At 39.4% G+C, this 21,766-nt stretch overlaps 1 protein-coding gene across 3 annotated transcripts in view; it reads left to right on the top strand.

Moving 5' to 3' along the window:
- Positions 1-21,766, top strand: part of piwil4 (piwi like RNA-mediated gene silencing 4) — a 58,851-nt gene that overhangs the window by 27,656 nt on the left and 9,429 nt on the right. For all 3 annotated transcript variants that reach the window (XM_003219341.4, XM_062974558.1, XM_062974559.1), the window contains exons 7-16: positions 36-116; positions 1,420-1,617; positions 6,431-6,542; positions 6,939-7,059; positions 8,806-8,923; positions 11,934-12,045; positions 13,448-13,632; positions 18,441-18,513; positions 20,474-20,674; positions 21,437-21,540. In XM_003219341.4, coding sequence (XP_003219389.2) covers positions 36-116; positions 1,420-1,617; positions 6,431-6,542; positions 6,939-7,059; positions 8,806-8,923; positions 11,934-12,045; positions 13,448-13,632; positions 18,441-18,513; positions 20,474-20,674; positions 21,437-21,540 — 1,305 coding nt within the window. The remainder of the gene's footprint in view (positions 1-35; positions 117-1,419; positions 1,618-6,430; positions 6,543-6,938; positions 7,060-8,805; positions 8,924-11,933; positions 12,046-13,447; positions 13,633-18,440; positions 18,514-20,473; positions 20,675-21,436; positions 21,541-21,766) is intronic.

Genomic DNA, 21,766 nt, shown 5'->3' on the forward strand with positions numbered 1-21,766 from the left:
TACATGGCACATTAACATTTACACTTAATCTTTAGGGTTTTGAAAAAGTTATCAATGCATCAAATTGGACAAAACTTCTACAGTCCTTCAGATCCTGTTGAAATCCCCCAGCACAAGTAAGTAGGCCACTTTATCCTGTAATTAAAGAACAGAGCATTTTAGATTGTAATCTTTTGCAGCAAATTTAATTGTGCCGTGTTGAATTCTATTCGATAATTTAGTATAGCAGTCCCCAAGTTACCAAGAAGATAGGTTCTGTAGGTTTGTTCTTAAGATGAATTTGTAGGTAATTTAACAGGTACATTTTTTACATGTAACACACACCACATTATATCTTTTAAAGCTTTGGATAGCATAGGAAAGGGCTAACACACCTGTGATGTTTGTTTGGCTGTCTGTGCCCCTGTTCAGAAGATTTCACCTCACCTTCTGTCCCTGTGATACTTGGATTTTGAAAAATGTGGCCTGCGGAAAAACATGAATTGGTGATAAACTTTCACTTGAGACATTTTTCCCCATGATAATAACTCTATCAGGGGTAAATTTCCCTTCTGAGGGGTAGATTTCTCACTTCCTGTTGTCTCACTCCCATTCTTAACTGAGTCATTTATAAATTCGATGTAACTCTGGGACTGCCTATAATATGTAGTTGGAAAGGGAAGTCCAGATTAAGTCCACTGCCAGTCTTAAATATAGCAAACATTCCTTATTCTTGCATACAATTTCCTGAGATAGTCTTTGATGATCTTTGATAACCATTCACTATAAATGTATCTTCTCCAGCTGTTAACCTTGGTTTCTGCAGTGACTTCTAGAGAAATTTGGAGTTCATTGTAAGTTTCTCAGATGTTGGTTAGTAACAGTGACACTTAGCAGGTTTTTTGTGCATCTTCCACTGGGTTTTCTTTTTTGTTTGCTATATGCTTTGTTCTGTAGGAATTAGACTATTATGATTTGCCCAATGGAAAGGTGTGCATGGCCCTCCTGTATCACAGGGTCCTTCCATGTAGCCATATAACCCAGAATATCAAGGCAGATAATTCACAATATCTGCTTTGAACTGGGTTATCAGAGTCCACAGTGCCATATAATTCAGTTCAATGTGGATTTTATACAGCTGTGTGAAAGGAGCCACAATGTTTTTTTTGCATCAAATACAATGCTTATTGTAGACAGCCTATCTCACAATGACTGTGCCATTTAAGAACCCTAGACATTGTTTAAGACTCATCATCACATTCTCACCTTAATACTTCAAGGTTTTCTGTAGCAAAAGGTGAAGTAAACCCTTTGTTGTGTTAGTTGGAACATTTCAAGTATGTGTTTGGACCAGACGGAAGAGTTTGATCAGGCTGTGCATAGTCTAGGATGGAGATTGATCAAGTTATCTATCCTTTTGTCTTTTCCTCTTGATTTCAGGCTGACACTTTGGCCAGGCTTTGCTGTGTCTGTCGGACAGTATGAAAATAGAGTGATGGTCTGTGCAGATGTGAGCCACAAAGTACTCCGAAATGAAAGTGTTTTAGAGTTCATGACCAGCCTGTATCAAAACGTGGATAGGGCACGTTTTCCAGAAATGTGTGAAAAGGAACTGGTAGGGCTTATTGTTCTTACAAGGTAATACGAATTTACTGTTTGAAATTGTAGCATCTTTCAAATGCATCTCAGTTGATAAAATCAGCCAAGAATTACACTGCTTTTTAAATGATTTTATAATATATTGTAGGAAGTTTGTTCTTGAATGAATTCTCTTCCTTTTGGAGCTCTACCATCATTACTTAGGATAGAGATGGTTAGACTTGAGGCTCATCAGACCTACTTTGCTTGCTAGAACCAACCAGCGCTAGGTGCCAATGGCAAACACTTGAAATTAAACAACAGGACACTTGTGAATACATTCTGAGCATAGGGATTAGTTTTTCATACTGGAATAAAATAAGGTCACAGTCATTTCAAACAAATGTCCACTCTTAGAAACTCAAACCTTTTTTGTTTTGGCAACTTAATATAATTGGAAATGGTAATTTTGCTGCTGGTACTGTAGTATTAAACAATTGGGAATCAGGAATTCTTGCCCTAAGTCACTGCTTCTTAAACTATGCGCCCTGACTCCTAATAGGGTCCCCTTTGTTCGATGTTGGGGGTCTCAAAAAGTTTGGCAACATTAAAAGTTTTATGAACATCACCTTATGGTTGTTTTAGACATTTAAATGAATCTGTTGCGCAGTGCTTACAGTGGACTTTACAGAAGATGCTTAAGTTGTACTTCATAAAAAAGGAAAATAGCCTGTTTAGCGATCCTTGCAAATGCAGAATTGTTATAAGTAAATATTTTATTTTATAAGGTTATATAATTGTTTCTTCAGTGTGATCTCTGTGAAATTTCACATATGGTATTTCCTGTACCTGCGCAGTAAACATGGAATCTTCTAGAAAGCTCTTGATACATTTCGGCAGAAGCCCCGCCTACTCTCCCCATAGAGTATATAGTCAGTGGGAGGGGTACTACCGCAGTTCCTTTAGTCTACTGCTCTCGCAGCAGCTAGGGGATCTTCACTTGCCTTTTTTTCTTTGACTTGGACGGCCTGACCTCTCCACTCCTGACCCGGACTGTCTTTGGACTGTCTCTTTCTTCTGTCTGGTTTGTGCCCTTTCATGCTCAGCATGTCTTCCACCACCTCCTTTAAGATGTATTTTGTGTGAAGGGAAGCTGCCAGATACTGATGGGTACAATGTATGCCTTCTGTGCCTCGGAGCAGGCCACGTAGTTCAGTGGTATCCTATTTGCCTCCCCTTTACCCTTCAGTCGAGGAAAAACTGCTCTGCTGACTCCCTCCATCACTAAGAAGCGGGCATCCTACTCCTGGTGGTGACGCCATCTTTTCTTTTGAGCAGCAGCAGTCCCCAGCGCCCACGGTTCTACCTCTGCTGCCCTATCTTCAGCTGGCAAGAGCGCCTGATGTCTCCCCAGCTTCCGTTCCTGCAATGCCAAAGAGAATTGACAATATGTACTTGGTAGACCTCTCCTTCACTGACTGGGTGGCTCGTCCATCTAAACCCAATTCTGTTGTAATGGAAGTAACACAACCGCGTCGATCAAAGAAGCCCTTATAAGAGCTGTCTGATAAGGAAAGTAGGAAGATCGATTCAATGGGAAAAGGAGCTCACACCCCTGCGGGTTTGTTCACCTGTTTGGCACATTACTGGACGTATATGAGGACTTATCAGACATTTTTATGGGCCAAGATCACCCCCTATTTGGAACACCTCCATCAACGCTAAAGCCTTTCAACTAGAGGACACATCCCTTGCCAAACTCCAAAAGGACCTTGCTAAGCATATGGTGGAATCCGCTGGTAAGCTCTTTGCAATGGCGATCTCCGTCCATCAACATGCTTAGCTTCGGTCATCAGACTTGTCTGAGGAGGGACGTGCCATCGCAGAGGATTTCCCATTGCTTGATGGACTCTTCAATCCTGAAACTGATACTAGACTTAAACATATTTAGAAAATGCATCAAATGGCACATTCAGGTCATCCTGTGCCACATGGCCTCGGCCACTATGGCCACGGCTGCTCCTTTGGCCTTTGCAAGCATGGTTCCTCAATGCCTTCCAACTCCCTCTTGAGCAACCTCTGCACCCTTCTGTCAATACTATTGGAGGTTCATCAGTCCCTTCTTTGGTGGATAAGAGGTGAAACATCTCTGCAGGATTACCTTTCAAACCGCCCAACCCATCCAGAGCTCTAATGACAGATTTCTCTCTTCAGGTTTGGGGGGGCCCATTTGGAGGGCTTTACGGCACAAGGACCTGGTTGAAGGTGGAGGCCGCTTCTCACATAAACGATTTATTGTTACTTGCAATCGAAAAAGCCTTAACGACCTTCAAACTTATATTGGCAGGTCGTGTACTGCAAACAGGGTGGGACACATTCCGCTCCCTTTTATTGCTTGCCCTTCGCATTTGGGATTGGTGCATTAGCGAACAGATACATCTAACAATTTACATCTCCCAGGGGAGGAAAACATCTTAGCCGATGGCCTGGCACTTTCTACCCAGCCAGTGACACCATTTATGCTACTATCACAGCCTGTAAGCACGATTATAGATCGCCCTCAAAGGGCGTCTACTAAATTTACCTTTATAAATGGTCTTGCTCCTCAGCCTTTGCTGCCAAAAAGTGGAATGACTCTGTTAGTTCTGACCTTGTTAGTTCTGGACTTTTTGGTTTCCCTCTCTGATACGGGCCTCTCCTTTTTATCCCTGAAATGCTACCTTGCGGCCATTTCATGGTATAAAAAAAGCTGGGCTCCCATCATGTCTTTCGGATCTTTGGTAGCCCCTTTTCTTTGAGGGTTTAGGAATATAAGCCCTATTGTCACACCTATGGCTCCATCTTGGAGTTTGGAGATTGTGTTTCCTCCTTGACAAAACCCCCATTTGAGCCTTTCGCCTCAGCAGATATGTCTTTCCTCTCATGGAAGACAGCCTTTTTGGTGGGCATTCCCTCTATTTGGCACACTAGTGAACTTTGTGTGGATGAGCTTATTTGCGTTTTCATAAGGACAAGTGGTGCTCCATACCGACTTTGCTTTCCAGTCCAAGGTAGCCACTCATTTTCATATATTGCCAGCCTTTTGCCAGCCTTTTTTCAGAACCCCTCTTCTTCTCTAGAGCAGTCACTGCATCTACTGGACATCCATAGGGCTCTGGCCTTTTATGTGCAGACAACATTAGAAATTAGGAAGTCTCCTCGATTATTTCCGAAGTACCGGAAGGATGCCAGTGGCCTTCCAGTCTCTCCAGACATTTTTCATTATGGATGGTCTCGGTGATCCAACTGACTTACTACTTGGCTGGTCGAGAACTGTCTGGACAGGTGAAAGGTCATTTAACCAGATCGTGGTGACCTCTATCGCTTTCCTGAGGGATGTTGCTTTCGAAGACATCTGTCATGCGATGGCCTGATTCACTCCTCTCACTTTCATCTCCCATTACAAAGTTGGTGCCTTCTCCTGGAGAGATGCAGCATTTCGAAGAGTAGTCCTTTTTTCCTCGGTGGCATGATGCCCACCAGCCAAGGTTAGTAGCTTGCTAGTCGAATATATATGTGATTTCACAGAGACCATGCTGAAGAAATAATGGTTGATTACCTGTAACTGTGTTTCTTCAATGATTATCTGTGAAATTTGCACATCCCTGACCATCTTTCCCGCTGTTGTCATGCCTTGGTTTCTTCAGCTGCTACTCGTGGCAGAGGAACTGAGGCAGTAGCCCCTCACACTGGCTTAATACTTTATGTGGAGAGTGGGCGGGCTTCTGCCAAAATGTATCAAGAGCTTTCTAGAAGATTCCATGTCTACTGTACAGGCGCAGGAAATACGGAATGTGGGAATTTCACAGATGATCTTTCGAAGAAACACGGTTACCAGTAAGCAACCATTACATGTCTGGGGTCATGTAAAACATTATTGGGTCAAAGTGGGTTCCAAGTGGAGAAGTTTAAGAAACCCTGCCCTAAGTCATCCATAAATGTACCAGTAGATTACAATTACTTTTTGTCTACTTTTCGCCTAAAGGATAGTAAGTTGACATTGGCGAGAAACAAAGTGTTTTGGTATAGAATAGCAGATCAAAATATCTGCAGAGTTTATTTGCGTTGTTTTTATTCCATGTACTGTAATCACAGTTTTAAATATCACTTTGACATCTGTAGGGACGACGGGTAAGAAATATAGAAATAAATGGGACAATTCAATGTTTTTAAACAGTTCTCATGCATTTCTATCTTTGATTCTTTTTAATAGTGAAGAGCTGCATCCCAGCACAAATAATTTTTAAAAAAATATAGGTCATTCTAAAAAGAAACACTGATGCTTCTTTTCCTATCAATCACTAGGGTGGTGGTAGTGGTGGTGATTGTTTACTGCCTTCTTGCATAAGTAGTTTTTTGGGGTGTGCAAGTAATTTCTAGCATATAATTGGAATGGATTCATAGTTAAAAATACAAGATTCTTCGATCAGACAAGGTTTGTGACATACACCATCTTGCTCCCTGGGGGGAGCAGGGAGGGTATATAAAGAAAGGTTAAAATTCTATGGAACGGGGGATGGGGGATGGGATCTATGTTAATTGCTGTAATATGTTTCATACATAGGTCTATGTTTGATGTTTTTATAGTTTTAATTGTTTTAATTTACAGTTGTATGTTTTTGATTTAAATATGTGATATATTTTTTATATATATGTAAGGCATTGAATTTTGCCATTTATTATGTTGTAAACTGCTTTGAGTCCCCCCAGGGATGAGAAAAGCGGTATAGAAATGCAGTTAATAATAATAATAATAATAATAATAATAATAATAATAATAATAATAATACAGGAACAGTATTTGGATTTGTACGTGTGTACTTAATTATTTCAGATACAACAACAAGACTTACCGCATTGATGATATTGAGTGGTCTGTGAAGGCAACAGATTCATTTGAGAAACGTGATGGTACACAGATCACATATGAACAGTACTATAAGCAGGTAAGTACATTTATAGTTTTAATTGTCAGATCTGGATGGAACACATCATAACTGTTTTAAGAAAAGGAGGAAAAGATCTTAGTTGTGAAATACTGAATAAACAGAAATAAAATATATATGTCTTTTGGAATGTAAATGCTCTTGACTCAGCGTGAAGTCCCAGTTAATATTTTGTTTATTTTTAACTGCTACCAGGCCGAGATGATTTTTTTTCTGAGCTAATGAACAAGATGCTTCCCCAGTCCAATTGAATCTTTTACCATCGCGGCCTACAAGTATAGTATCTGCCATCCCAAAACTCCAACTTCGTGTTTCCTAATAGAAGACTGACCTGCTTTCAGAGGATACACAATGATATTGCCTTGATTAACTCTGATTTTGTGTTTCCTTGAACAGCAATATGATTTAGTTTTGACTGACTTAAATCAACCAATGCTGGTGAGTGAACTAAAAAAGGGCAGGAACATTGACAAACCTCGTGTGGTCCATCTGGTACCTGAACTCTGTTATATGACAGGTAAACAGCTGTTAACTTCAATAATCTGGCCCATTACTGCAATATTTTGTATGAGAATCTTAAACCTAAAGCAAGATGTCTTTCCTCTAATGCTCAGGGTCTCTGAGAGGTGATCTTGGCCAAAAGGGGCTAAAAATGTTCTTTGGAGGAATAAGAATTTCACTCAGATCCAATAAAAACTTGAATGTCAGAATCCTCATTGTATGGGAAAGAGCCACAGTGATCTAGTGTATTATTTACAGATTTAATTTATGGGATCTCTAGCTACAATGCCAACCCTTTGGCTTAGAATGGAGATGAGCACCAACCGCCAGAGTCGGACATGACTAGACTTAATGTCGGGGAAAACCTTTACCGACCTCTAGCTACATAATCTGAGGTAAAAAGTCTAGGAAAAATCAAAGTCCGAAATCTCAGGAAACTATTATTGCTGGTTACATACAAGATAGGTTTGTTCTTAAGGAGAATTTGTACGTAAGTTGTTACAGTTAGATTTTAAAACTTTAATTCCAACAAAATACATACATCATTTAGCTAAGATTTTACCTCACTTTCTGACCCTGTGATAATTGAATTTTGAAAAATTTGGCTTGCTGTGGAAACAAGGATTGGTGAGAAAGTTTCAGTGAAAACACCATGATAACACTTTCAGGAATGAATTTCTCTTCTGTGGGGTAGCTTTCTCTCACTTCCTGGTGTCTCACCTTCATTCCAAACTATGAGTCGTATGTAAATGAGATGTCTGTAATTCAAGGACTACCTATAATCTGACACAATATAATACTATTTAGTGCATTTATGTGTTTCTGAACTTTCCAGTCTCTCCAAGCAGTTTCTGAAGAGGGTGTGGAGAGTTACAATACAAGTGGCCTCGGTTTATCTTATGCACACTGTATGCTCATGCACTTTACACCCTGATCAGGAGTTACACATCACACATTTCGTTTTTGGTAGCATCCTCAAGGCTGTGATAATGAATGCTGTGATAATGAATGTGGCAAAAAAATTTGCTGCTAGGAAAATATGCACAATTTTATTGAGAGTGTACAGCACAAATGCTTGTAAGTTGATGGAATTGAAGGAAGATGCAATATATGTTTGTGATTTTCACAATGCTACATTAATTGCAATAGCTCATATGATCCATTAGCAAATTGTCATGGATTACTGTTCTTCTATTGAAGTAAAACATGTTCATTCTGTTATATGAGAGGAAATAAAGCTATGAAGACCAAAGTGCTCTTTACTCATGGAGCCCAACACCATTAAGCTGGATTCAGATTTCATCACACGTGGAGTGTTCTCCTTGAATGAATGAGACTTAAGTTACTCGTGATTAATTTCAGTCTTTTTGGCTTTATATATTTATACTTTGACAACTTCTAGCTATTACCATGTTACCTTCTGATTCTTTATCTAACACAATGAAAATAATTAATTTAAATAATTTAATTTAAAAAGTAGAATGTACAATAGTGATTTATTGCAGCTGACTACTAATTAGCTGCGCCACAGCCCAGCCCAACTGTGTAGAGGCTCTTTTTAGACTTTCCCACTCTGTACAGGAAAATGCCTTTATTTGGGAGTTTAAATTATAATATAATTCTACTAATTAATTTTTTTTTACTTGGAGTTCTGTAAAAGGCATGTTAAAAAATTGCACCTCAAACATCCTATTGTGTTATTTTTCCTGGGCCACAAAGTCAATTTCTTAGAGCATTAAAATGTTCCCGAACCCTTTGTTAGGTTTGAGCAGCCGTGCAAAGTCAAATTTCCATTTGATGAAGGATTTGGCTCAAGAAATGCACTTGTCTCCTGAAACTAGACATCAGCGTCTGTCTAGGCTTGCTGACAACATTCAAAGGTAATTCAGTTGTCTTGTTTCTACATATTGTCTGGCCCATGCATCTGGGCCTGAGACTGTTTCAGACATAGCACCTCAGAGTGAATTATTGGTACTAAAATACTTCAGTGTGCAGCGGGCAATCTATATGATAGCTGTTGACAGGGCTGTAGCCAGAAAAAAATTTCGGGAGGGGTTCTGAAAATTTGGGGGGGGGGGTTGAACCCCTGACCCACCCGCCCCCCGGGTTCAGACCTGTCAATATCTGCTTGAGATAGTACCTGGAGGGACTCTTAATTTTTTGCGTCTCATAGACTTAGCATGGGGATTTGGTTAACCAGTTAAAATTCAAGAGTAAACCAGGTTTTTTTTAACCTGAAAAATTTGGGGGGGGGGGGTTTGAACCCCTAAACACCCCCCCCCCCACACACACTACAGGCCTGGCTGTTGACCCATGTATTATAGCTGACTGCTACATGTTTTTTTCCTAAGAAAACATTCACAGTTTTAATAAAATCACTGTGTACTAGAAAGCTCCTCCACAGTTTGACTTTTAAAACCATAATTGGCATGATCTCTCCTTAAGGCCAGTAGATTTTCTTTAGCATTTTAAGAAACAACAATTTAAAGTTATCTAGCCCTGTTTGCTTCTTTTCTGGTGCTTTGCACCCCAAGCACTGATCAGATTTCTCTAGTATCTGCAACCATTAGATGGAGTCATAGGACTACAATCATTTATTACATAGAAAACAAAGGTATTTCTTCTTCAGACATCCTGACATGGATGTTTTCAGACAAATACCTTCAGTACTGAATCAGGGATTATTACTTATTCCTCAATGCCCTTTCTCTATTGTTCTTTGGGTTCAACTTGCCCCATGTATTCCTGTCCTTGCATGTCAGTACTGACTTAGATCAGTTCAATTTGGTTCTTGTTCATATGTCTAAGATCAGAGAACTTGTGATGAGTCTCAGATAAAGTCGCAATTCCTGTCCCAAATCTATTTAAAACAGACTAGGATGGCAAAATATTGTGGTACTGCCCCCTTCAACTTCCAGAGAGAACAGAGGAAGGCATTTCGGGTAGAAAATACTAAAATGGGCATGATGTGAGAAGTGCAACCCCTTCCCAAGATTTGGTGAAGATTATATACATCATCCAGACTCTAGAAGTTGCACACCTCTTTCTTAATTGTTCAAGAATTTCTGTTGATCAAAAGATTGACATGCTTTTAACTCTTCGTCACACTGAGTTCTATAATAGATTACCAATGGTTGCCATGTTTTTTTAGTTTCCTTTGAGGTATTGTTTTTGACATTTTTGAAGTCCCAAAGATCTCAGCAGGGTAGAGAATGTTAAGAACTGCTTCCTCCTATGCAACCCCCCCCCCTCTAAAATACTGAATTGGGAATGGTTGTGCTAGTATCAATGCATTAATTCTGAATTGTTAAAAATACTGATAACATTAATTTACGAAATCATTAAATTGAAACTTTTCAGTAACAAATTAAGCACAACTCATCAGACAGCTTGCGGCAGAAGGCGGCAGCTCTGCACTTGGCTACAGGGCATGGAGAATCCAGCGCCCCACGCCTTGCTTCGCCCAGATCGATGGGAGGGCAATCACATGGGAGGAAGTGTGAGAATATGTGTTACGTGCGTCTTCCCCCCATAGATTTAATGGCAACATGGGAAGCTGTTTGTTTTGCTGCAGTGGTGTGCCAGTTCTGCTCTCCTCCACCTACAGAGCCGGCACAACATCGTCTGATGGGAGCTGGCTGGCTCCATGGTTGACCAGGACTAGATTGGCATACGCCACCAATTTTAGTCCTGTGTGATGCGGTGGTTAAAAAGTAATGCTGATGGTGATGAATGATTAATATTTTATAATCATTCTTGCAAAGATCAATATAGTGGATGCCAGAAATTCCCACAAAATTCAGTACTTCAGAATATGTAAAATACTCATAGATGTTCCATGACCTAATTGCTGCTATAATCAACCCAGCATCTAGACCTAGATGAACTCTCACATTTATCACCTGAAATCTTCAATAGATTTGGCCGTTCGGGGATGAGAAGCGATTGGTTTGCAGTCTTTTAGTTGGGAAGAAGTGGTTGTTTTGTTCCACATCTTTGTCCTTAAACATGAATAATATGAGAAGGATTTTTTAAAAAAATGTTAATGGAAATTTGAGAAGAAAAAAGCCATTCATTATTAAAGGATCAGAAAATATTAAAGCCTTGATTTATCGCCAAATCTTAGGTTTCACTCTAGGAAATTCACACCTCCATCCACACAGTAGATTATGGAATGGATTTTTTGACTATTGGATGCATGCAATTTCCATTATTCATCAGTAAATATTTTGCACAAGTGGCTTTGTTTCACCGTCATTACCCTGAAATCTGTTTTAATGTGGTATTCCTGACCACATCCCAGAGTGAAATAAAATATAACAAACACGTTAATGCCAAGTTCTGTCTCTGTTCTGAGACTTAGGCAGACAACAAAGCCCAATTAGACTGACTTGCTTAAGAGCACTTCACACAGCCAGCCAATTTCTTTGTCACTATGGGACTAGGTTCTCTCCTAAGAATGGGAGGAAAAGTCTGATATGCTGAGCTTTGGAGGTGTTACTTGTTTCCCAGCTTTCCTCTGAAGAAATCAGTCTTGTACACCACAGAATGAGCCCAGGGTACTTTGGGACAATTCCCAGACACTTGGGATTGACACCACCATTGAAGTCTTTAGAAACATTCTGTGTTTGTATTTTGGGCAGAGATGGAATTTCACAACAATGAGGCTAAGCCATCATACTCACTGTTTACAAAAAATGATGACTTTACACGCTCATAGAGAGGCTTACCCCTTTGGAAACAATTCTCAACTAGGCCACATTTTTATCAGGACTGTGAAAGAAATAAGATTATGAAGGAAATTATTTGCTTCATTTTTATTTATTTATGCTTATATAGGATGTACTTTAGCCATGATATCTAAAAGTGAAGGTGCAAATTTTCTTACAGAAACAAAGATGCTCGCTTAGAATTAGAAAACTGGGGATTGCAGCTTGGATGCCAGGCTTCCCTGACTGGCCGTGTGGTCCCCACAGAAAAAATCCTTTTACAAAGTGAGATGGTATGCATTTTAATTTTTTAATCATTTTACTCCACATAGTTTAATTGGTTTTAAGGATTTAAACTGATTATTTTGAATACTGTTCACACTCAATTCTGTTTTGTTACTTGCTTATTTTTACATTTTTATTGTATTGTATTGATTTTAATGTGAGCCACTTTGAGTCTCTTTTTTTTAAGAGAGAAAAAGTGGGATATAAATACTACTGATACTAATAGTTGAATGTGGCTCCTAAGCTCAAATGTGAGAGATTTAGAGTTCATCTGCCACTCTGTAGGATTAATACAGTTTGACACTGCTTTAGCTGCCATGTCTCAATGCTAAGGAATAATAGGAGCAGTAGTTTTACAGGGTCTTTAGCCTTCTCTGCCAAAGACTCCTTTGCTCCTCATCTAACTACAATTCCTGTGACACCATTGCATTGAGCCATGAAAGTTAAAGTGATGTCAAACTGGATTAATTCTACAGTGTAGATGTGTGCTAATGGACAGTAGGCAAGACTATGTGTTAATTAGGTTAATACAATTATTACTCAACTTCTTTTGTATTGTAAAAAACAGCTGGTGAATAAATCTTTGGAACTGCAGATCTCGAGGACTAGAAGGAAAAATACTTAAATCTGACTGTTTAATTTATATCCCAATGTAATTATTATCCTATTCAAGGCAGTTTCTTGATCTTACTTTTTCTTCTGCCATGATCCCAATGAAAATCCCACCTATTTTCTGCAGAGCTGCTCTTTGCATCAAGAACAAGCTTTCGCTCTGTAGAGGGATATAATTTTGTAATGATTTTTACAGGGCCTAGAGAAGAATAAAAGAGTTTGAGCTCTTCCTTCTCCATCACAACCCCACATGTTCTTGATGTTATTCACTGTGTTATTTGCAAGACATAAATCATGCACACTAATTAAATAAATCCAACTGGTATTTTCACCGTCCCCAAAGGAGATCTGAGATATATACATTTGCATTTTATTTCTCAGGTTGGTGCTCGGTTCTGCTATGAATATGCCCATTACTATAACTTTTCTAATACAGTCTTGTCCAAGTTTATTTAAAAGCAAATCCAAATATGTATGACAGTTAATGTCTTAGTAAATGTGTTTAGGTTTGTAGTTTTCAATATTATAAATGCAATATAGATGATTCCCTCATTTATGGAGAACATATTGGAAGGTAAAGTGTTTTTAAAATCAACTAAAAAGGCTGAGTTTTCTGTACGTGCTGTATATATTTATCTGTTTATGTGTTATATTTTAGATAAATTGTGAATTTATACACAATTTATAGCCACCTTCTTGAAACAGAATTTAAATTTTCATTATTATGCAGTTTATTTACAGTCTTCCTCCATTAGATTGCTCAGTGAATTTGCATTTCCATTATTTTTAATCTTACAGTGTATGCCAATGAATGCTGGCGATTGGCTCAGAGATATGCGGAACATGAAGATAATTAGAGTGGCTCGTTTGGAGAACTGGATGGTGGTGTGCACTCACAGGAACATGGATATGACCCATGACCTTGTGAACTGTTTGAGAAGAGTGGGAGGTCCTATGGGCTTTCACATTGAATATCCCAGAGTGTGAGATATATTACACCACAGACTTTATTTTCTTCCTCTTTTTAAAAATATCCTTCCTCAAACTCCCTTTATACATTAAAGTTTATCAGTAAGATAGTGTATACTCACAAAGGCTGTAACCCTACCACAACAACAACTATTATTATTTATTACATTGCCCAGCATAATGCAAGAGTTCTGGAAGTGGAACATGCTATGGCTCCTGACTCTTCACTCCCAGGACTCACAGTTTGATAGCTTCATTCAACAACTATTCCATTATTGTCAGAGAGTGGAGAGAGATATAAGAAAAAAAAAATATTTGTCTGTGCTCCTAAAGGTAAAGGTTTCCCCTGACATTAAGTTCAGTCATGTCCGACTCTGGGGGTTGGTGCTCATCTCCATTTCTAAGCCGAAGAGCCGGCGTTGTCCATAGACACCTCCAAGGTCACATGGCTGGCATGAATGCATGGAGCGCGGTTACCTTCCCACCGGAGCGGTACCTATTCATCTACTCACATTTGCATGTTTTCGAACTGCTAGGTTGGCAGGAGCTGGGGCTAACAGCGGGTGCTCATTCCGCTCCCAGGATTTGAACCTGGGACCTTTTGGTCTGCAAGTTCAGCAGCTCAGCGCTTTAACACACTGTGCCATCAGGGGCCCCTGTTCTCCTAAGTACAGTAAAAACACCAATTCTGTCTGATCTTGGAAGCTAAGCAGGGTCATCCTTGCTTAGAATTTGAGTGGGAGACTGCCAATGAATACCAGCTGCTGTAGGGTATGTTTCAGAGGGAAGAACTGGCAAAAACTCCTCTGAATATTTCCTTCCCAAGAAAATCCTATGAAATTAGTGGGTTGCATAAGTCAACTTCAAAGCATATGCATATGTTCCATCACTGGGCAGAAACCATTAATATCTGCCAGAGTTTCAGTATTTCTGCATTTAAAGGATTTTTTTTCACTTATGGTGGATGCAAACATTTCAAAAAAGACAAATAGCCATTTGCATGACCTCTTTATGCCAGTGGCTTTTCTAAAGCACTGACCATTTAAAATCTTTTTCTTCTTATAGGGTGTTCTGTTTCCCCACATTGTTAATCATTGCTGCTGATTTTTGCTCTCCTACATAGAATCATAGAGTTGGGAGAGACCTCATGGTCCATCCAGTCCAACCTCCTGTCAAAAAACAGGAAATCGCTTTCAAAGCACCCCCGACAGATGGCCATCCAGCTTCTGCTTAAAAACCTCCAAAGAAGGAGCCTCCGCCACAGTCCGGGGGAAAGAGTTCCACTGCCATGTGTTTTCATTTGCAGCTTCCTTTCTCCCTTCATTCTCACATTGCCCATGTTTTCATATAATCTTAGAACTGAAAGAGAACACTAGGGACATCTAGTCCAACCCCCTGCAGCCCTCCATATAATGTGATCCATTCTGCGGAAACAGAAGCATCGCCAGGACCATAGCCAGAAAAACAAAATGCGGGGGGGGGGGGGGGGGGGGGTAGTTTGAAACTTTTTTAGCAAATCATGAAGAGTAGTTCCATAATGTAGAGTAATTTAGAAATCAAGGTCCATCAATAAGCTTCAGTGGACACTCAAGACAGATAAACTTCAGTGGACAGTCATGGGGATTTAGTTTATTTATTTACTTATTTCCAACATGTATATCCCGCCCTTCTCACCCGAAGGGACTCAGGGCGGCGTACACAATTGGCAACAATTCGATGCCCAAACATAATTAACATAGCAATGAAAATACAATTAAAACAATATAAAAATATAAAACATATGGCTAAAAATCCATTCATCCAAAATCCTCGTGCTGTAGCCGTAAATCAGTCCGGGTCGTCTTTATCATTTAATCTTTGAAAGCCTGGGCACATAGCCATGTTTTCAGGGCTTTTCTAAAACTCAAAAGGGTTGGGGCTTGTATATCTCTGGGGAGGGTGTTCCACAACCGAGGAGCCACGATCTAAAAGGCCCTGTCCCTCGTCCCCACCAGCCGTGCTTGCGAGGCAGGCGGGACCGAGAGCAGGGCCTCACTAGATGACCTTAGAGATCTTCCTGGCTCATAGGAGGACATACGTTTGGACAAATAGATTGGGCCAGAACCGTTAATCAGTTAAAATTCATGAGTAAGCCAGGTTTTAAAAAAGCCTAACCCTCCTTCCCCCTTGGCTACAGCCTTGAGCATTGCCTCCTTATTTCCCATTCAAATACCATCATTTGCTGGCTCATTCCCCCATCTTTCCTTTCCAGTGAGAGGGTGAGGCAGAATGCATACCTTCTGAGTTCAGGAGAAAAACAGTTTCATTGATGGCAAACTGCTTCTTTTTTCGCTTTTAATAATATTGAAATGTACTGTCGCATTTTTATATATCCTTTCATATGCACAAGATTTTTTTTGTTTCAATATTACTTAGTTTATTGTGTGAGATATAATATGCAATATTAACATTTTAAAAATGAAATCCCCATGTTGGATTTTTCATTTCTTCCAGGAAACTTTTTGAAGGGTTCCCAGTCTTTTTTGAATATTGAAGGTTGTTTTATCTGACGATGTCAATATATCCCATTTCCACTATTTCAGCTACTTTTACTATCTTTTCTCCCATTTTCGGTGCTTCTTCTTGTTTCCACATCCACGCATACACATTACTTGCTGCAGCAATTCTTTCTGATGACAACTACAGCAAGAACTATGGCAAAGCTGCTTCTGAGTCAACCAGTATATACAGTTTTATTTGGCAGCAAGATCTGTTGGGGGCAGTGCTACTTATATCTGACAAGAATTATCTTGGCTTGTGTTATATAAAACTTCCAAAGCTTTTTAAAGCATTTAAAAATAAAATGGTAGGAAAGAACATCCTTATTCTAAACAAAAGCAATTCCCCCTGGCTGCTAAGGCATTGCACACCTTGGATGTCCCATTTAATTATAGAGGGAGAGGTCAGCATGAGCCAACGAAGTGATGCAGCAGCTAAAAAAGACAATGTGATTCTAGCCTGCATCAATTAGGAGTATAGCATCTCAGTCCAGAGAAATCATAGTCCAACTCTATTTTGATCAGATCTCATTATTTTTGGGCACCACAATCCATAAGGGATATTGACAAGCTAGAATGTGTCCAGAGTAGGGTGCCCAAAATGACCACAGGTTTCTAAAGACATCCTGACAGTGAGCACTGTTTGACAGTGTAATTGCCTAAGGATGTGGTGGAGTCTCCTTTTCTGGATGTTTTTAAGAAGAGGCTGGATGGCCATCTGTTGGAGGTGCTTTGATTGCATTTTCCTGCATGGCAGGTGGTTGGACAGTATGTGGTATCTTCCAACTCTATGATTCAATGATTTTATGAACAGTTAACACCCACAGAATGATCACACAAGATTATCCATATCTCTGAACACTTTTTAAGTTTTTAAAAACTGAATGAAATAGAAGCTGGAAAAGGCATTTTTTTGAGAAATAGTGATGATGATGTCGACAACAACAACAACAATTTGTTACTCACCCCTCCTCACAATTTGAGGGTGGATGCAACATAGTTAAAACATGTAGTTAAAACAAAGGCCAAAAAAATAAATAAAAACATGGAGCAAAGATTAAAATACTGATACTAATAAAATGTAATTAGCTCAATCGATTTATCATGAAACAGGGTGACTGCATCCACCCTGAAGTTGCTGAAGCATTCGAAACTATAGCCCTGTTTGGATTCACCCACTCTCCTGAAGGTGACTCCTAACAGTGTTTCTTTTGGTTCCTCTGGGACAAATCTTTTTTTAAACTTGCTTTCTTTAGTAATTTCAGCTCTGATCCTTTTGTTGATTGCTTACTGCCTCTTAGTCTCAGGTCTTCATATTGCTTCTTGGGGTTGGACTGGATGGCTCATGAGGTCTCTTCCAACTCTATGATTCTATGATAGCTCTAAATGTCATTTCCTTGGTTACTTTCTTTCCCTTGCTAGTATCAAATGAGTAGAGGTACTCAATCTTCCATCATTTCTGGCTGTAAATTCCCCACCAGTTTTCATAAAATGTTGGCCTTTGCTCAGTCAGTATTTCCCTAATCTTCCGAACCTCCATAGGTACCCAAGCCAAAATAAGCTTGATATCCACTCTCTTTCAGTTAACTCATACAACAGTTATTCATCTATATGTAGTGTTATATCTCATAAGCAAACCAAAACTCTCTTTTCTCTTGTTGCTATTTTACCCTATCAGTTACTATTTGTAAACAATGTCTGTACATTTTGCTACATATTAGAGCTGTTTCTCCTGCCTTTCATGATATTGTACATCTGTTGTATGTGTAGTAACAGCCTGAAATTGCTGTTGGTGATTACTGCTTGCCAGTGGGAAGCTGATAATGCATTACTGTCAACACATGCAGTATTGAGCTTTCTTGCAAAATTATATGCCATCCTGCTCTTCCAAGAGCTTCTTTAAAAATATGTTGATTCTAAAATTATTGTTGATTAAAAGTCATCATAAAACTATTACATTACTGTGATTGCAAGGGGTTTCCCACTCCCACAAAACTCACTATTTTATAACATTTAACTTGGTCCCATGTGTACAGTGTTGTTTCACAACCTACTTTTCCACCCTTACTTTTTACACCATTGTAAAGTCATTGTTTTGCACATCAATCCCTGCAGCAATAACAGATGTGTTCAGAATATACAGGTGATTTTTGTCTTAAATTGAGCTTTATCTCCTTGGCAAGTCAACAGTGTGCTATGTTCTGAGGGATGTATTTCAGGCTGCCTCTTGCAAGGTTAACCAGTCTGCAATGTATTCTGATTTTTATTTTATTTTTTGTCTGCAGTGTTCAAGTACCAGATAGCCCCCTGGCCTTTGTGCGAGTCCTGCAACAGAATGTGAATCCTGAACAACAGTTGGTATGTATGCAGGCTTGATAAGCATTGATTTTTAAAAAAATGTTTAAAGGAAGCCTGTCACCATCTGATGTTCAAAAGCTTTGAATAGCTTTCCTTTGAGTTGCTCTAATGCACATGCCATGTACAAACAGGCACACAGCTAACATGGCCTTCTGGGTGTCTATCTTGTAAGCAAATGCCCAAGTGCCTTTGTATGAGGTAGCTGCCTTTGTCCACTTCCTGCTAATGTATCAAGAGCTATATATACTCTGTGATAAATACATAGAATAAGTAGATTTGCAACAAAACGTATGGTATCTCTTTAGTTTTAAAACACACACGAATATCAACACCATCACCAACAAAAAAAGCTTTATATTTATGAAAGACAAAGCATGTATGTCTGTACTACAAAGGCTGTTGCTAAATGACAACTAGGTGGCCCATTGTGATGTCACTGGGTTGGTGGTTGCTAGATAAAGTGACCCTCTGTGATATTATTGAGAAAGAAATGTAATGTGTATGAGGGAAAGTGAGGAAGAAAAGAGCCACAAAGATAGTCTCAGATCTGGAAAGGGGAGAAAAGGGAAGGGGGAAGGGGAATAAAGGAGTGAAGGAAGGAAGACAGGAAAGATAAAAAGGCATGAAGGGAGAGAAAGAAAAAGAAGGGATAAAAAGGGGGCAACGGCCCCTCCCAACACCCAAGCAATGCTGGGTAGATACACATATACACACATATATACAGTAGAGTCTCTTATCCAACATTCGCTTATCCAACATTCTGGATTATCCAATGCATTTTTATAGTCAAAGTTTTCAATACATAGCGATATTTTGGTGCTAAATTTGTAAATACAGTAATTACTACATATCATTACTGCGTATTGAACTACTTTTTCTGTCAAATTTGCTGTATAACATGATGTTTTGGTGCTTAATTTTTAAAATCATAACCTAATTTGATGTTTAATAGGCTTTTCCTTAATCCCTCCTTATTATCCAACATATTTGCTTATCCAACGTTCTGTCAGCCCATTTATGTTGGATATGTGAGACTCTACTGTATGTGATTCTTAAGATGTATCCTGTTTTTAAAGATGTTTACTAAGGGGGATTACATGCTAAAATCAGTTGTGTGAGAGACTTTTATTCAATATTCTAGGCACTCTTATTCCCCTCCTCCCACATTTTTTTATTCTCTCCATATATTCCATATTCAGTGATCCGATTTTGCCTGCCATGCAATCTTTTTGTTCCACTCTGTCTCTGTTTAGTGCAGTGGTTCTCAACCTGTGGGTCCCCAGATATTTGGCCTTCAGCTCCCAAAAATCCTAACAGCTGGTGAACCTGCTGGTATTTCTGCAGGCCAAAACACCTGAGAACCCACAGGCTGAGAACCACTAGTTCAATGATTTTTTCCCCCAAAATATTTTTTAACAAAAAATTGGAATTCTTAATAGTTCATTGCTTATACTTCTATCTTGTGGTGCATTTTTAGCATTCACAGCTTGTAAATTAGAAATTAAAGCAATTGTATTCTTCCCATACAAAGTTACTTTTCCAAGAATCGTGCGGTGTAGTGGTTTGACTGTTGGACTATGACCTTCAGGACCAGGATTTGAATCCCTGATCAGCCATGGAAATTCACTGGATAATCTTGGGAAAGCCACAGTCTTTTAACTTCGGAGAAGGGCAAAGGCAAACCTTGCCAGGAAAACCCCATGATGGTTTGCTTGCCTTAGAGTCTCCATAAGTCAGTAATGACTTGCAGACATGCAACAACCAAACTACATGGCAGGAGTAAAGGTAGACCCCCAGGACTTGAATAAAATCTACATATTAAAGACAGCTGCATAGTCACTTTGTGATACTCTGCAGGGTTTCAGAGTGGTGGGTAGTGGATTATGTAAGTCTTCTTTATCACTTAATATACATCTGACTGGTTATAGCTGGTTATACATGTCCTGTTGCCTATTTGTAGGTGCTGTGTGTCCTGCCCTCGGATCAGAAGGACTGTTATGATTCTGTAAAGAAGTTTGTGAGTCTTGAGCAGCCGATACCTAGTCAATGTGTGCTTGCTCGTACCTTGAGCAAGCAAAGGATGATGATGAGCGTGGCCACAAAAATGGCTCTGCAGATCGCCTGTAAGCTTGGAGGAGAGCTATGGGCAGTTGAGATACCTGTGAGTAAATCTCCTGTTTTTCCGCCCTTTCAACTCTGCCTTGAGTCCCCTTCGGGGTGAGAAAGGCAGTGTGCAAATAAAGTAAATAAATAAACTTAAAGCAGGTGCAGACAGTCACTGTGGGCATATTGTTTGACATTTAAAGCTATTTAATATTAATATTAACTGCCTTCTCTAAGCTCTCAGAATTCTTAACTCTGTATGGAGGTCCAGCACATCTGCTCACGAGAGAATGGTTCAATTAAACAGGTCTTATAAGGAAGTAGAATTCAGTAAGTAGAATTCATGAGTAGTTGTGTGATATATAAAGAAGGCAACATTATATACCCTCAACAATTGTTGGCAATCCTCTTTTAATCAGAATATAAGAACCACGTTGGTTCTGATCAAACTCAATCTTCAGATATCCAGCATACCGTTGAACATCTGAAGCTCAGAGGCAGAACATAGCGCCATTGCACCATCATGCTCATGTTCCTCTGGCCTTAAGAAACATACTTCTACAGTATTGGTACTGCCATTTAGTCATTGCAACTATTAGCCATTAATGACCTTCTCCTCTATGAACAACTATGTTCTCCTATGCCATGCGTATCCCTCAGTGCATACAGCATTTATGTCACATAATCCTAGAAACATGTCCCAGGTTGCTTCTCAGCTATTGCTGTTCAACTGCTAATATTGGATCCTAGGTTTTGCCACATCTCTAGTGAAATCATGACTTCTGCTTAGCTGCTAATTCAGTTTTCTATTTTCTAACAGCTAAAATCACTCATGGTGGTTGGCATTGATGTCAACAAAGATGCTGTGGCCAAAGGAACCTCAGTTGTTGGATTTGTGGCCAGCACGAATGCCTCAATAACTAGGTAAGATTTTTCCATAATAAATTGAACCTTTCAGAAGATCTATATTCAAGTCAGGTGTTGCAGTGGCAGCTGAATGCTGTGTAATGTGAAGATGCCGATCCAACATTACTGCGCAAAGCTTTATTAGTGTGCTGACGAACGTCAGTATGCCACTACTTTTATGGTTGTTATGGAGATGAAACAAAGCATTCCTTGCATTACCATTCATTTCCCATTTGTTTCCCCA

Source organism: Anolis carolinensis, chromosome 3 (assembly GCF_035594765.1).
Source record: "Anolis carolinensis isolate JA03-04 chromosome 3, rAnoCar3.1.pri, whole genome shotgun sequence".
NCBI lineage: Eukaryota > Metazoa > Chordata > Lepidosauria > Squamata > Dactyloidae > Anolis > Anolis carolinensis.